At 48.5% G+C, this 14,080-nt stretch overlaps 1 protein-coding gene across 2 annotated transcripts in view; it reads right to left on the reverse strand.

Annotated features, from left to right (window-relative positions):
* Nucleotides 1-585: 585 nt before the first annotated feature.
* WDR11 (WD repeat domain 11) overlaps nucleotides 586-14,080 on the reverse strand; it is a 52,272-nt gene continuing 38,777 nt past the window's right edge. The window contains exons 20-29 of one of the 2 annotated variants that reach the window (XM_066354564.1): nucleotides 9,424-9,532; nucleotides 8,561-8,623; nucleotides 7,384-7,449; nucleotides 6,577-6,742; nucleotides 5,510-5,605; nucleotides 4,775-4,940; nucleotides 4,241-4,338; nucleotides 3,664-3,809; nucleotides 2,592-2,672; nucleotides 586-1,488 (exon numbers count right to left, since the gene is read on the reverse strand). In XM_066354564.1, the coding sequence (XP_066210661.1) occupies nucleotides 1,332-1,488; nucleotides 2,592-2,672; nucleotides 3,664-3,809; nucleotides 4,241-4,338; nucleotides 4,775-4,940; nucleotides 5,510-5,605; nucleotides 6,577-6,742; nucleotides 7,384-7,449; nucleotides 8,561-8,623; nucleotides 9,424-9,532 (1,148 nt within the window). In that variant the 3' untranslated portion in view covers nucleotides 586-1,331. Of the gene's footprint in view, nucleotides 1,489-2,591; nucleotides 2,756-3,663; nucleotides 3,810-4,240; nucleotides 4,339-4,774; nucleotides 4,941-5,509; nucleotides 5,606-6,576; nucleotides 6,743-7,383; nucleotides 7,450-8,560; nucleotides 8,624-9,423; nucleotides 9,533-14,080 lie in introns of those variants that run through there. The other variant, XM_066354565.1, reaches the window with a different exon arrangement.

The following is a 14,080-nucleotide window of genomic DNA, read 5'->3' on the forward strand; positions in this document are numbered from 1 at the left end:
CTAGTTAGTGGTGGTTGAATAAGTAAAATATGTCCAGACGATCACTTAAATAAGTAGCATAAGGAGAGTGGTTTTGCCCGTGGTCTTGAGGAATCCTGCTGTAACCTGCACAGGCAGCCAGGCAAGTCGACCCTGCCACTTACAGGACCCCAATTTCTCCAGGACATTGAGCCACCGCTGGCCTGGGAACAGCACCCCTGAGACCGCCCTTGCTGTCCATGGATCTCAGTGCTCATCACCTGTGGAAGCCACAGGCCGCACCCCACTCCTGGGAGCTCAGGCCTGCGCGGTGCTGGGTCAGCTGTGCCACGCCCCGCTCCCGGGAGCTCAGGCCTGCGCGGTGCTGGGTCAGCTGTGCCACGCCCCGCTCCCGGGCCACGCCCCGCTCCCGGAGCGCAGAGGCCGGCCCACTCGCTTGGGCGCGGCGCTTGGTCAGCTCTGTGCTGCACCTCAGAAGTCCTGGAGCCTCTTTTCTCCAGATTCCGCAAGGGGCCGGGGCTACGGAGGGTGGGCAGCTGGACTGGCCGAGCAGCAGCACAGCGCCGGGCCTCATGCACAGCAATGCAGAGAACACAAAGGCCTAAATGGAATTTCCTCTTTTTTTTTATTTACCATTTCTGTGAGTTATAGACATTGAAGTTATCAGCAATAATATATAACAGGCACATCAAGAACACAAAGACAAAATTAAAGCACAAAGATTTTAAAAGGTTACCATAACGCATCAGAGAAAGGGTTACAATTCAAATATCAAAGACCCCACAAACTGGAACAAACACAGAGCTTAAAATTTCCCCATGAGCCTGAAATTATAAAATTCAGCCACTGCTTAAACTGGGGGATAAGCAACTGTGTTTTCAAGGTCAGAAAACAAGGAATGCTTTGATAAATCATCATTACTGGTGAAGTATTTCTGCTGTTTTTGTATCTTAAATGATTGTATAAACATAGGCACATATGAGAACAGGTCTCACAAACTGCCTTTACTCTAGATTTTCCAAACATCTTTAATCAATGAGAAAAGCAATTCAGTCACTTGAATTTTTACCCTTAAAAAATTGGTGCTTCCAGGGGCTCTTAGAGCTCTCTCTCCAAAAGTAGAAAATGACGCACTTTCAACATCTGAAGGTTTCATGATTTTCTGAGTTGACACAGGACACGGCACCAGCTCCTACCAAGGTCAACGTTCATACGCCGGGAGCCGGGAGTGTGGGAGAGCGCAGGACCCTGGAGGGTCAGCTTCCCATCAGGCTGGCTGTGACCCTGACCACAGCCAAACTGACACCCTCACCTGGCTTGCAAGGTCAGCTTTCCTGACACACATTCACCTGTCACTCTTCAGCCAGGTCCTGTTTGGGGGACTCCAGCTCAGTCAGTAAATCTCTGCCAGCTGCCCCAGCTTTGGAAGCAAAAAGAACCGCTCCCTGTTTAAAACCCAGGTTCTTCAAGCTCCGCGCGTAATCCGCGTAGACGGCTGAGACGAGCTTCTGTGAGCCGCGGTTAAGGGCCAGCAGGGCAGCAAGGGCTCGACCACACTCCACCCAGGCTCCCCTGGCAGGACGGACAGCAGGAGGGACTGATGGGCCACTGCTGGCTTGGGGGAGGCAATGCCTCCATCTGCAACGTCACTACACTGAGTACCAGCTGGGCCCAACGCTTCTCCTCCTAGAAGACCCAACCACCATCGTCCCAGAGCCTCCCACGACCTGAACACAACTAAAAGCTGGGACAAGAAAGAGGACAGAGAGAACGTGCACACCCCTGTGCCATTCTGAAGTCCAAGGTTGGCAGTTTGGGGTCGAGACAGCTTGAATGAGCCCGACCCACGGCGGGAGCTCCATGCGTCGGGGCTGAGGGTTCTGGATGGCCCTGCTCCCGGGTTCTGATATTCAGAAGGGCTCCTCTGAACTAGAGTCAGTTTTACCAGCACCTAGATACGTGCTCTTGAGTAAGCTAATGAAAGTGTACAGAAAAGCAAGCACCTGCCATGCAGAAACAAGGCCGCAGGGTAGGAGGTCAGGAAGTACCGTGAGCACAGGCGGGGCTGTGGGAGCTGTATTCTCAAGCCCACTCTTTTCAAAGGAAAAACTGGGCTCCCCTGCCACCCAGAAGACACAATGGGTCCCTGGCTGTGGAGGCTCAGTGACTTGCTCACACGACATCTCTTTGAAGTGCGTGTCTTGTCCCCCATGGGACCATCACTGGATAACAGTGAGTCTTTTTTATATTTATTCCTATAAATTTTTCCAGGTAAATGTGTATCTTTCATTCCATGGAGTGCACCGCTTTGAAACAGTACTAACGTTAAAGTAGCAGGCGCCTCTACCTTTCCCAAGTTACTTCTTTTACTTTCTTTTCAAGTTAAACAAGGGATTCCGGAATTTGAGACCCCTCCCTTTCAGTCCCTCCCTGTCCCTGGTCCGTCTCAGGGCTGAAGCCAGTGACGCGACCACCTCCCCTCCTGGCTTGGGGGAATCGGAACAGGACCTTTTCTGATAGAAGGTTCCTGCCCAGCAGCACACCCCAGGGGGAGCTAAAGCCCACTCGACCCCCGTGTTTCTGCCTCAGCGTGAACGGCCTGGCAAAGGATATCCGTGTCCTCGCTGACTTCAATGGCGCCGTACCTGAGACAGGCTTCCACAAACAAGGCCGCTCGGTCGAAGTATCTCATGCTGCTCAACAGAACAAGAGTCAGGCCTGGTGGTTTGCGGATTCACAAAGCACCGTCCCAGGGCACATTTCTCTGTAAAGATTCCTGCACATTTCCCCCAAACCCCGAGTGCTATGTCACTTACAGCAGCACCTGAGTCCCCGCTTACAGAGGAAGGGGGGCGCGCACACGCAGGTCCCTAACCCCAAGCACTCTTTTATTAACACTTAAGTGTGGAAGGGCTGAAACACACAGAAGCCTTCAGAGCTAGGACAAGCATGTGCATTCCCATCTCCAGTTAGTAAGGGATCTTTGGCCATATTTACCCCAAACTATCTCCCTTAACTTGTTTTTTTTTCTTTCTTTTTCTTTTTTTTTCTGAAGTTGGAAACAGGGAGGCAGTCAGACAGACTCCCGCATGCGCCCGACCGGGATCCACCCGGCATGCCCACCAGGGGGCAATGCTCTGCCCATCCGGGGCGTCACTCTGTCGCAACCAGAGCCATTCTAGTGCCTGAGGCAGAGGCCAAGGAGCCATCCTCAGCGCCCGGGCCATCTTTGCTCCAATGGAGCCTTGGCTGCGGGAGGGGAAGAGAGAGACAGAGAAGAAGGAGAGGGGGAGGGGTGGAGAAGCAGATGGGCACTTCTCCTGTGTGCCCTGGCCTGGAATCGAACCCGGGACTCCTGCAGGCCAGGCTGATGCTCTACCACTGAGCCAACCGGCCAGGGCCTTCCTTAACTTTTAAATAAGTAAAATGTCCCATAAGAACTTATGGGCTTTACTATTCAAGATTTTCAGGGAAGATATTGCCACTCAACACACTTTGTCACCCTTCCCACTGCTTGCTCTCTGGTTGCTCTATGCAAAGCTGAACTGTCCCCAGTTCTCTAAGGTTTCTCTGATACTCATTTAGAGGTAACTGTTAACCTAGAGCCCCAGTTCCCCTTCCTGCAGGCACTGAGCCCCCCTCCCCATGCAGCAGAGCTGCGAGGACCTCGCCCACCCCGCCTACCTGTGCAGCGTCTCGGCCACGCTGGAGAAGCAGCCCAGGGACAGGAGGACCAGGAGGGCCTTGGACTTCTGGTTGACTTGTGGAGAGCAAAGGTGGTCAACCCACCGCTTTAAAACATCGGCGCACTCTTCAGAATTTAAACGGACCTGAGAAAGACGCCCACGGTTAAAGGTATCTGCACTAGATGTATAAAACAGTAGTCAAGAGGGGACCTGTCCCCATGAAGCAATGCTGGGCTTTGCTTGACTGGCACAGTGCCAACCTGCTGCTGGCCAGGGCTAGTGGTGACAAGGACCCAGCCGGGGACAAGGGGGCCTCACGGCACCTCTGGGCTCACACCCCAGCAGGGGATGGGGCGACTGCTTTCACTCCACTGTTACCAATGTGAACTGCACCTTTCGATAGGAAGCAATGCAACTTAGTTCCTGAAGAACAGGAGGATGAGAGTTATAAGAAAAAATGTGTAGAGCAGCTCTGCAGCCCCCCCCCCCCCCAAAACAAAACTTCTCAATGAGGAGTGAAAAGGTCACGACTGCGTTTCCATCCCAGACACGCAGGGCACCGCCGGACCACCCACCTTGGCCAGCCAGGCCGCCCGGCTCCACTCGCCGTAGGTCTGCAGGTAGCGGCAGGCGTCCGCGGCTTTGTCAATCAGGCACAGCAGCTGCACGCCCTCTGCAAGACAAACGGCAGCCCGCACCCACGCGGCGTCCGACCAGTCACCGCCGCCCCGCCTGGCCTCATGGGCTGGCGCGCTGGTACCTGCCGGACACACTCCGAAGCAGTTCCCCAGCCTTGCCCCCACATGCCCAGGCAGGAGGCACGACAGTCCCACGTAAAAACGGTGACGCACGTCTCCACTGGTTTTCACACTTTTTGTTCTGCCCAGGTGTGTCCAGTTTACGCCTGTCGTCTTACTTACTAATAGTGCCCCCTTCCACTTTTAAGTGTTCTGGTCTGGATTAATTATACAACTGTCTTCTAAAGAGCTAGCAATAATCTTTCTTTTTCCAGCATATGTAAACAGGAACTGTCCCTAATAATCTCATCCTTGGCTGGGAATGGGCCCAATTTTCAAGTGCTGACAAACACACCCGCACGGCCCCCTTACCTGCCAACTTGCCATTGGCAATCATATTAGTTGCCACCAGCTTTATGGTGCTCTGGGAGGGGCCTGACGAGGTGACAGTTGTGACCAAACAGGCTTTCAGTGAATCACAGTAATAGTGCTGGTTATCCGCACTTGTTTCCAACAGCAACTGCACAGCTCTGTCTGTCTAATAAGGAAGTTCTTTTCATTATTTTCCTCCAACATAATCTTTTAAATTCATAACAAAGAACTAAAACTTAGCTGAAAGAAGACTTTCACTTTCAAAAAACTGCTCAGGAATGCTGTTTACAGGTACAAAAACACAAGCCCTGCACTGCCCCTTGGGGACGGCCACAACCCCCCTCTGGGGACAGTGCCACAGCGACTGCTCATTCCAGCTCCGCACCAGCCTCTGCAGGAACACGGAACAAAGCAGGCCTCACTCAGCACTGCGGAGGCCCAAATTACAGGCTGGTCAACCAGATCATTTCACTTTCTTAAAAGATTTGCTGGTCTTGTTTTTAGAGAAAGCCTAAATTTATACTCGTACCTTAGGAGAAACACTATGATGATGCGTGCACGCGTGTGTGTGTGTGTGTGTGTGTGTGAGGGAGAGAGAGAGAGAGAGAGAGAGAGGAAGAGGCAGGGAGAGACGGAGACACAGAGAGAGACAGCGAGAGGGAGAGAGTGGTAAAGCTCTGAAACACGGACGCCCGGCCACCCCATGAATCATGACGAGCTCGGACGCCGGCGTACCTGACCCAGGAGAAGGAGCTGGTCCGTACATTTCCGTGTATGATCGTATGTTGACCGTTTCACTTCCTGCAGGTTAACCCTTTCCAGCTGAAATTTCTAGGGTAGAAAAAAGGAAAATTGACCTTGGATTGTAAGACTTTTGAATTATTTAAACTCACTATTATTATTATTATTTTTTTTTTTTGTATTTTTCTGAAGCTGGAAACGGGGAGAGACAGTCAGACAGACTCCCGCATGCGCCCGACCGGGATCCACCGGGCACGCCCACCAGGGGCGACGCTCTGCCCACCAGGGGGTGATGCTCTGCCCCTTTGCGGAGTCGCTCTGCTGCGACCAGAGCCACTCTAGCGCCTGGGGCAGAGGCCAAGGAGCCATCCCCAGCGCCCGGGCCATCTTTGCTCCAATGGAGCCTCCGCTGCAGGAGGGGAAGAGAGAGACAGAGAGGAAGGAGGGGGGGGGTAGAGAAGCAAACGGGCGCTTCTCCTGTGTGCCCTGGCCGGGAATCGAACCCGGGTCCCCTGCACGCCAGGCCGACACTCTACCGCTGAGCCAACCGGCCAGGGCCAACTCACTATCATTAATAGTGTCACTTGAATAAACATTACTCTGACTTCTAAGGTGATGACCCAACTTTCCGGAGGCCCAGGGCAGGAGGGGCGTGGGGCGGGGCCAGGGAAGCGCACTCTGGTCTGTGCGCAGGTCTGCCTCCTGCAGGCGGCACTTGCGCAGAGCAGGGGACATCTATACTTAAAAAGTCACAAAGCTACCTTTTTATATAAAAAATAGAAAATTCAAACCAAGTGAAATAAATACTGTATGTCATTTACAGAAAATAATAAAAGAGAATTATAATCAACCTAAATGGAAAGTATTTTAGGCAAAGAAAAATAAATGTTAATAAAATTTCAGTGTGTATAAAAAACTTAGTAAACACTATAAACTTTTCAAGGGTCAGCCCTTTTTAAGCAAATGTGCGAAGGGCCTCATTTCTATCATGTGGGCCTGAACTTACTTCCAGAGTCCTCGAGACGACCAGACAGACGTGGAAGCAAGGAGAAGCCCAGTACCTGAAAGTAGGCGTTCTCACAGAGGACGTCATAGCAGATGTCCAGTGGGTTGCTCACGCCATCCCGGGGCGCGGTCTCCCTCGCGGCCAGCTTCTCGGGGGACAGGCTGTGCAGGTAGTGCGCGGCCACCGTCCAGAAGTGCAGCTCTGACTCGTCGCCGTACAGCCTGCGGGGGGAACCACAGTGCGCTGACTCACGTGGCAGGCGGGCCCCGACCCCAGGGGCCGTGCGTCACGGGGAGCACCATGGCTGCAGCCCTGTCCCTGGACCGCAGGGCCTGACTGCACAGGGTCCCGGCAGCCCCCGCCCTCTCCGTTCTGCGAGGAGTGACACCGCGGCTGCTGGCCCCTCCTGTCTGCCGCCGGCACACCTCACTCTGCAGAGTCTCACTAAGGAAGAGTCCTCTGGGATAACTGGCCACATGAGCCTGGCGATAGCCTGCAACGCATTCTCTGGGGAGCGGAGGGAAGTGTCTTTTTTATAAGTGACAACACTGTAGAGTGTAAGTGTGTTACTGATTCTAAATATAACTTATCAGTGTATTTAGGGACATGTCCTTATAGCTAATATTATAAACCACACATTTTTAAAAAGCTGTCTCCATGTAAGAGGGAGTCTTTTCGATAGGAAAGGCCTAGATTTCACATTTAGATGTATTTTTATTTGTGTCACTACTTTCAAAATTGCCATATTAAAGCACGAACTAAAATTTCTAAAATCTGAGTTTGGTCTTAACAGTGGTAATAAGAGAAACGAGTTAACCTGAAATTCTCTATCCCTTACACAGAATACTTCAAAAAGTGTTACCTGGACACAAGCAGGCATCTTTGCAAGAGGCTGAATTCCGGGTCGAGCAAGAGTCTCTTTATGTCACTGCAGACGGGAATCCAGACCAAGGCAAGAAGAGCATTTTAATGAAACAGTAAAGCAAGGAGTTCAATCAATGTTTAGAACTTACAGAAGTTACTCTGCCATGTCCTTGGTACTACGGAAGCTTCTGGAGCACAGGGTGTACCACGGGAGAAGTGGCACCTGGCAGCCACCACAGGGTCGGTGAGGCCCCGACTGTGGCTGACTCCTTGTGATACTACAGTGCGATCAGCTGCCTGACTACAGGCACGAGAACGTCACTGTTGATAAAGTGACTTTACTAGTTACCAGGAACAGTTTATACCTTAGAGAAGCTGCATTCAGAACTTACATCTGAAACTATCCCAGAAATTAAATATTTAAGGAAGAAAGGCTAGCGTTTTTATGAACTGATATTTCTAAAACAAGCAAAAATAGAATATTCATAAATTGGGGGGGAAGAGGAAAGATATTCTTTATTCTTTTTCCACTTAATCACAAATGTTAACCTCTGAAGAGAGAAACAAAGTCATAATTTTGATTTGCCATCAATACAGCATTCTATTACAGCCAACTTAGTAAATATTTAATTACACGTGATACTCTAGACTGCAAAAATGTGGTAGGTTGTACCAAGAACTCCTTGTGGACCCATATTTTTCTTCTTCCTCTGCAATACTATTCCCAGTACATACTTCTAAATGCTCTTGGCTCGGGGAGCAAACTGATCTTCCCAGAGCTGTGCCTGGCCCCACGCGGAGAGCCGCTTTGGAAGCGGGAAGCTGGCCCACAGAACTGCCCGTGTCCGTCCTCACAGGCGGCTTTGCAGGGCATCTGTGGTGGAGGCCACCAGACCACAGGACACTCTCCTCCAGCTCTGTTCCTGCCCAGACCGGAGACCAGAGCAGCCTGACACTTAGGAACTTGCCGAAGATAAATGCTGTCAGTGTAGCTATGACACAACCACTTCCACACGCACAGCTGCCACAGGGACAAACCTCGGTGACAGAAAATGGCCTCTCCTTGGGCCACTAATGTTTCCTAAAACACAACCTATTTTAATTTTAAATAGCCTAAACGACTGTATTTTCCTTCCTCACATTCGTATCTAATAAAAAATAATTGGAGTGCTTACTTAGACAATGAATTCAACTGCTCTTGAAGGAGATTCTTTATTTCTTCATTTTCTGGATAATCCCTGCACAGAAAAGATTTTGAATGGGTGTTCATCACAGAAATAACCTCTTTGCAGTTCTTGGTTAAAACCTGATTGTTAAACAAAACAACAGTCTACTTAGGAACCCACCAATCATCTTTAATGTCTGCTTCAAGTACCTTTAGTCAAACCACAAAGTGAGTCAAGAAAGTCTGACTTTCAAGAACTCAGAAAATGCAGCAGTGGGCTTCAACAACTAGCAGGTTTAGAGTCATGTTAGTTAGTAAGGAGCTTAGCGACGACCAAAGAAGTCTGCTCATTCTGCTCAGTCAACAGGACTTGCGCTCCCTGGGCAGGTCCGCCCTGGAGAGCAGGCACATCAGCGCGCTACTTTTCTCTTCTCCTAACCTTAAACCTAACCTGTGCTCTCCACGCGGCGCAAGGTCAGTAACATTGTGGGCTTACTCAATAACTGCAAATAGAAGTTCTGGACGTATTTTTTTTTTGCAATGAGGCAGACATTGAGATTTATAAAACAAAATACCTTTAAAGTAGGCCAATTAAAAAAGACTGAAGCCTGGCCCTCAATTCCTCTTGGCCTCAGCTGGCCCCGTCCACACTCCTGCCACGTTCAGACGGTGAGACGACCGTGTGGCCAGCCGAGAGCGGAAGGTGCACTGAGCGCACAGCCGGGGGCTGGCCACAAGAGGCAGGGCGGCAGTGCCCCGAGTGCTGCAGTCCCTGCCTCAGCCTGGGTTTCAGTCCTGGAGCACTGCTGATTTCCACTGGTGTCCTTCATCCCCAAGGAAATTTAAAAGGACAACAGAAATGGAAAAACTTACACATGAGAAATATCCAAAGAATACTGTCCATTCCACGGCTGGTGGAGTAGGAAGGCTTTCAAGGCGAGGGAGGCCCTTGGGACAAGGAGATACGGGCACCACACAGGCTCTAGACAAAAAAGAAAAACTTAATAAAATTGTTATACCACTATAAAGCTTCAGCTACAGACAATTTAGAGATAAGTCGGCAAAGAATTATGTATAAATCTGGTGACATATGACAGTATGACCAATGTATCACTACTTAAGACACATTATGAGTGGAGAGATGTTCTTCATTCAAACTGACCAATATGTTTTTCTCCCTCTTTTAAAGATTTAGGTATCCTGTATGGTTTATAATCCTACTTGAATAAAGTCAACGCAACAATTCGACAGCAGTATAGCTCATTATTTAAAAATACTAACAGTAACACCCACCAGTATCACCTTACACCGTTCCATGTCTTTGCACTGTTAAGCTGACACGGTCCAGCAACCTTGAGCTTATTGCTACAGGGTCTAGGCCCACTCTGGTCACATATATTCTCAGCCTCCCTTACAAAGGCAGCCCTTGAACAAAAGCACTACCTTCCTAGAATCTAGGCCCTAAAACCCCCCGAATGCAGCAGTTGGCTGACTAGGGACACAGCAAGCAAGATTTGCCTGTTCTTCAACAACTTCCAGTTCAAAGAAACAGAAGACCCAAAGGCCTCAATACCCAGACAGTGGGCTCTGACGCTGAATGGCTGCACTCTGTCAGACTCTTGACCTGAGACACAATCTCTGGGGTACACTGGCTTTTATGAACTCAGCCTCACGCTGCTGCAGTGTCCTGCAGAGCCCCCCAAGAATCCTTTGGATAGAGTCAGTTACATGAAATGAAGCAAATTTACAAATGGCTTTAACACTGTGCTGTCACATGCGACAGCCTCTAGTCCTACATGACTACTGATCACTGGGAATACGAACTGCCAGTGATGAAAATGAATTCTTATTTTAATTAATTTAAAAATACACTGCTCACAAAATTAGAGGATCAGGGCACATGCAGGTACTCCAGGACTTTCAGCCTTTTGTACAGTGCATTCTCACCAATGACATAAAAGTTGGTTTTGCATGTCATTTGCATAATCAACTTTCTTTGACTTGTTTTTCTGATGTTTACTAAAAAAAACACAAGTGCTTCTTTTTTTATCGCTTCATATTCATTGCAAAATATCCCCTAATTTTTGTAAGCAGTATATTTGATTAAGTCACTGGATAACTTTTAAGAATATTTGGAAGAACAAGGATATAGGACTAATCTTAGTCATAAATTTTATAAAATCTGAACACGACTGAAGTCTTTCTAGCTGAGAATGTGTCCTCTGAACTGAGACGTGCTCCCTATGGACCACACACTGGACCCCAAAGACCAAGCACTAAAAAGTGTCCACTATCTCATTAGCAATTCTTAATAATGATTTCATGTTAAAATGATAACATTTTGGATATACTGGCTTAAATAAAATTTTTATTAAGATCAATTTCATCTGTTTCTTTTTACCTTTTTAATGTAGTACCAGAAAATTTAAACTCACAAATGTGGCTCACAGTCTGTTTCTATTGGACAGCTCTGCTGTAGAACACTTCATTCTATGTAGTTATGTATATATTCAATCATAGAGAAAATATTTTATGTGGACTTTCCAATTTCAAAGTGGGAAAGCGGCCAAGGCTATTCTAATATTACTTTTTTCACAACCAAGTTTTAATACTGATTCAATAAAATTATCTCAAATGCAGTCTATATTCAGAAGTCCCATTTTCCTCAAATATTCCAATAGCTGCATTCTTTTCAAAAACCTGAGGCCTAGCCAAGGCTCTGCCTGCTGCCTGGGTATGTCTCTTCAGTCTCCTCTGCCCCAGGACAGACCTCCCACTTTGCTTTTGATCTCACTGGATGTTTTCATTCTTACAGTCGGTTGTCCTAATGACCTCCACTCTGGCCCAAGTGTTTTCTGAGCATAGACTCGGGGAAACATCCCTGACACGAATGCCGCGCCCCATCAGAAGGAAGCAGCACGTCAGTCTCCTTGGGGTCCAGGTAAGGGGGAACTCCGCGGGGCTCTTTAGTTGAGCATAGACTGGGAAACATCCCTGACATGAATGCCGCGCCCCATCAGAAGGAAGCAGCACGTCAGTCTCCCCGGGGCTCTCCAGTCAGGGCACTGTTTCCTCTTCCGAATTCGTAAGGTCGGGGAGATACTGGGAGACTGAACTTCCTCCTCCGAGAACCCTCTGCCTGCCACTCAGTGGTCCTTGCTGGACTCACTGATGATAATGGGAGCTGCACAGTGGAGGTTTGCTAACTACCATTCGGTCTGTATCAACCGGTGCTCCTCTATAAACAGGGCTTCCCGTTCTGGCTTAGCCTGCCTCATGGGACGGCACAGAAGACGGCGTGAGTCCTCACCGACTGTGTTTTTAAACTTGGATTTTTGTTATCCTGACAGCTGAGAAAGGGTTTCTTGGTATCGTTTTCATTTATTTTTCTTATGATTAAAGTTGGGCACCCTTTCACATGGTTGAGGGCTGTTTGTAAATCTTTGTCCTTCCCTGGGGACAATCTGTTAATGACACACAAACACTTCCCCCAGGTTATCATTCCTATATTGCTTTGCTTATGGTTTCTTTTGCTATGAGTTTTTTTTTTTTTCCCATTTAGTCAAATGTATTTTTTCTCTCACAGCCAGTTATCAAGGCTGAGCCTGGTAAGAACGAGGCTCACCTGCCCACCACCGAACCACTAAAGTCAGCACTGGGCGGGAGGAAGGGGGTTAGTTACTCAACGCTCTCATCTGGTCAGCCCGGTAGGTGGCATCTTATGATTCACAAGTCCTCCAGGCAGCCCCTGTCACCCTCAGACAGTGGTCGCTGCTGGCACCAAGTCACAGAATGTGTGTAAACAGTAAATATCAGGGAACAAAATATTGATGATACAAATTAACACCCCAGTTGTGACACATTCCCAAATACCCCAAATGAAACGACTAGCAACGACCTGGCAAGCAGAGGCAGACGAGAGGGAGGTCCCTGTCGGCCCTGATGCTGGAAGCCCCTTCTGCAGGCGCTCACCTGGGAACAGTGTGCGCAGAGGGGCCGCACAGCTGGGGCGGACGTCCGACTGAAATCTCTGAGCTCGTGGCGACACTACATATTGAAAGTGTGTGGAACCTGCATCAGACTAGAATGGTACTAACAAGTCTCATCTCGGATTCCTTTGAGATGCTGCTAATAAGAACATTAAGATATTTATGCCATTTTATGACCCTGATAAACAAGGCAGCAGGCAAGAAGGAATCTTCAACTCAGAACCAGGGATTCCAGCCTCCCACACCGACCGGCTGACCAGTCCTGCCTGGGGGAGCGTCAGACAATGTAAACAAAGAGGGCGCGGCAGAACAGGGCTCTCTAAGCTCTTCTCAGGGAGATTTGACCCAGCATTTTATTATATTCTCCACTTGTTATCAAGGGGAACTGAAGAAAATATATTAAACGTGATAGATATATCAATGCGTAGGGCCTAAAATGATTTCATTTTTATCCCGGACATCAGTAAGTCCAAATTATACTTCTAATTCCCCAAAATAGAAATATATGATCTCAGACATATTTTCTAAAACCAAATCACCGTGTACCTGGAGGCGCAAACACAGACATCTTTTTTCCTAACTCCACGTTCACACCACCACCAGCTTTATTCTCTAACTTTATTAGGCAGTGTTCTCAGTTTTTAAAGTGCGATATGTATAATGTATGCACAATTTTATTGATATTCCTCATTACTACTTAACATTTTTTCCCTTTCTGGCTACCAAGAGAGGTTAAATAAAAATAATTATTTTTGTTACTTTAAAAGAACAATGCCATCTAAAATCTGGCCACAGGTTGGATATTTAAGTCTGGTATTAAATATGGGCTAATTCTGCAGTCAGTGCATTTCAGAACAAGCTACCTTGGCTCTGGAGAATGTCAGATGCAAATTCTAAATTAAAGTCCAAAGAAAAGCTTCTCAAACATTTAGATGACATTTTCACACGTCTTTACCTAGAACTAGCAACTAAATTAAAAGACAAATCACCCTTGAAGTGACCTCAATTTCCTTAATATCCTTCGATTTCCACGACCAGCCAGCTCCCCCACCAGGAGGTCCTGCTATGCCTGCAGAGCTGGCCGGTGTCTTAAGGACATGATGGGAAGGTGATGTACAACTTCTGGCATCACCAGGTGGTATCACAGCCACACAGGAGGAAGTGGTGTCCGAACACTGCAGCAGGGGTAGACGGTGAGGCAAACAAAAGCAGACCTGACGGAAGTGAGCCCAGCCCAGCCGACACCCAGCAGCAGCTTGGTAGTGTCTCAAGCATGAGCAGAACACCACAGAGGAGGTTTGCAAAACGCCCGTCTCTGAAGGGGCTAAAGGCGGACCCTACAAAGGTGCCAACAATCCCCAGAGCCGCAGTTCTGCGCTGAAGCACAGGGCATGACTAAACACGCCTCTTATAAACGTTTTACAGATCAGACAGCCTGGCGCGGACACCAAAGGCATGCTTAGAGAAAACTTCACGTGGGAAGTTTCCTACATTCCCCCAATTAGGGTCGGACTAGGACTCTATCCACAAGCATCTTGCAA

Source organism: Saccopteryx leptura, chromosome 13 (genome assembly GCF_036850995.1).
Source record: "Saccopteryx leptura isolate mSacLep1 chromosome 13, mSacLep1_pri_phased_curated, whole genome shotgun sequence".
In the NCBI taxonomy this organism is placed as follows: domain Eukaryota; kingdom Metazoa; phylum Chordata; class Mammalia; order Chiroptera; family Emballonuridae; genus Saccopteryx; species Saccopteryx leptura.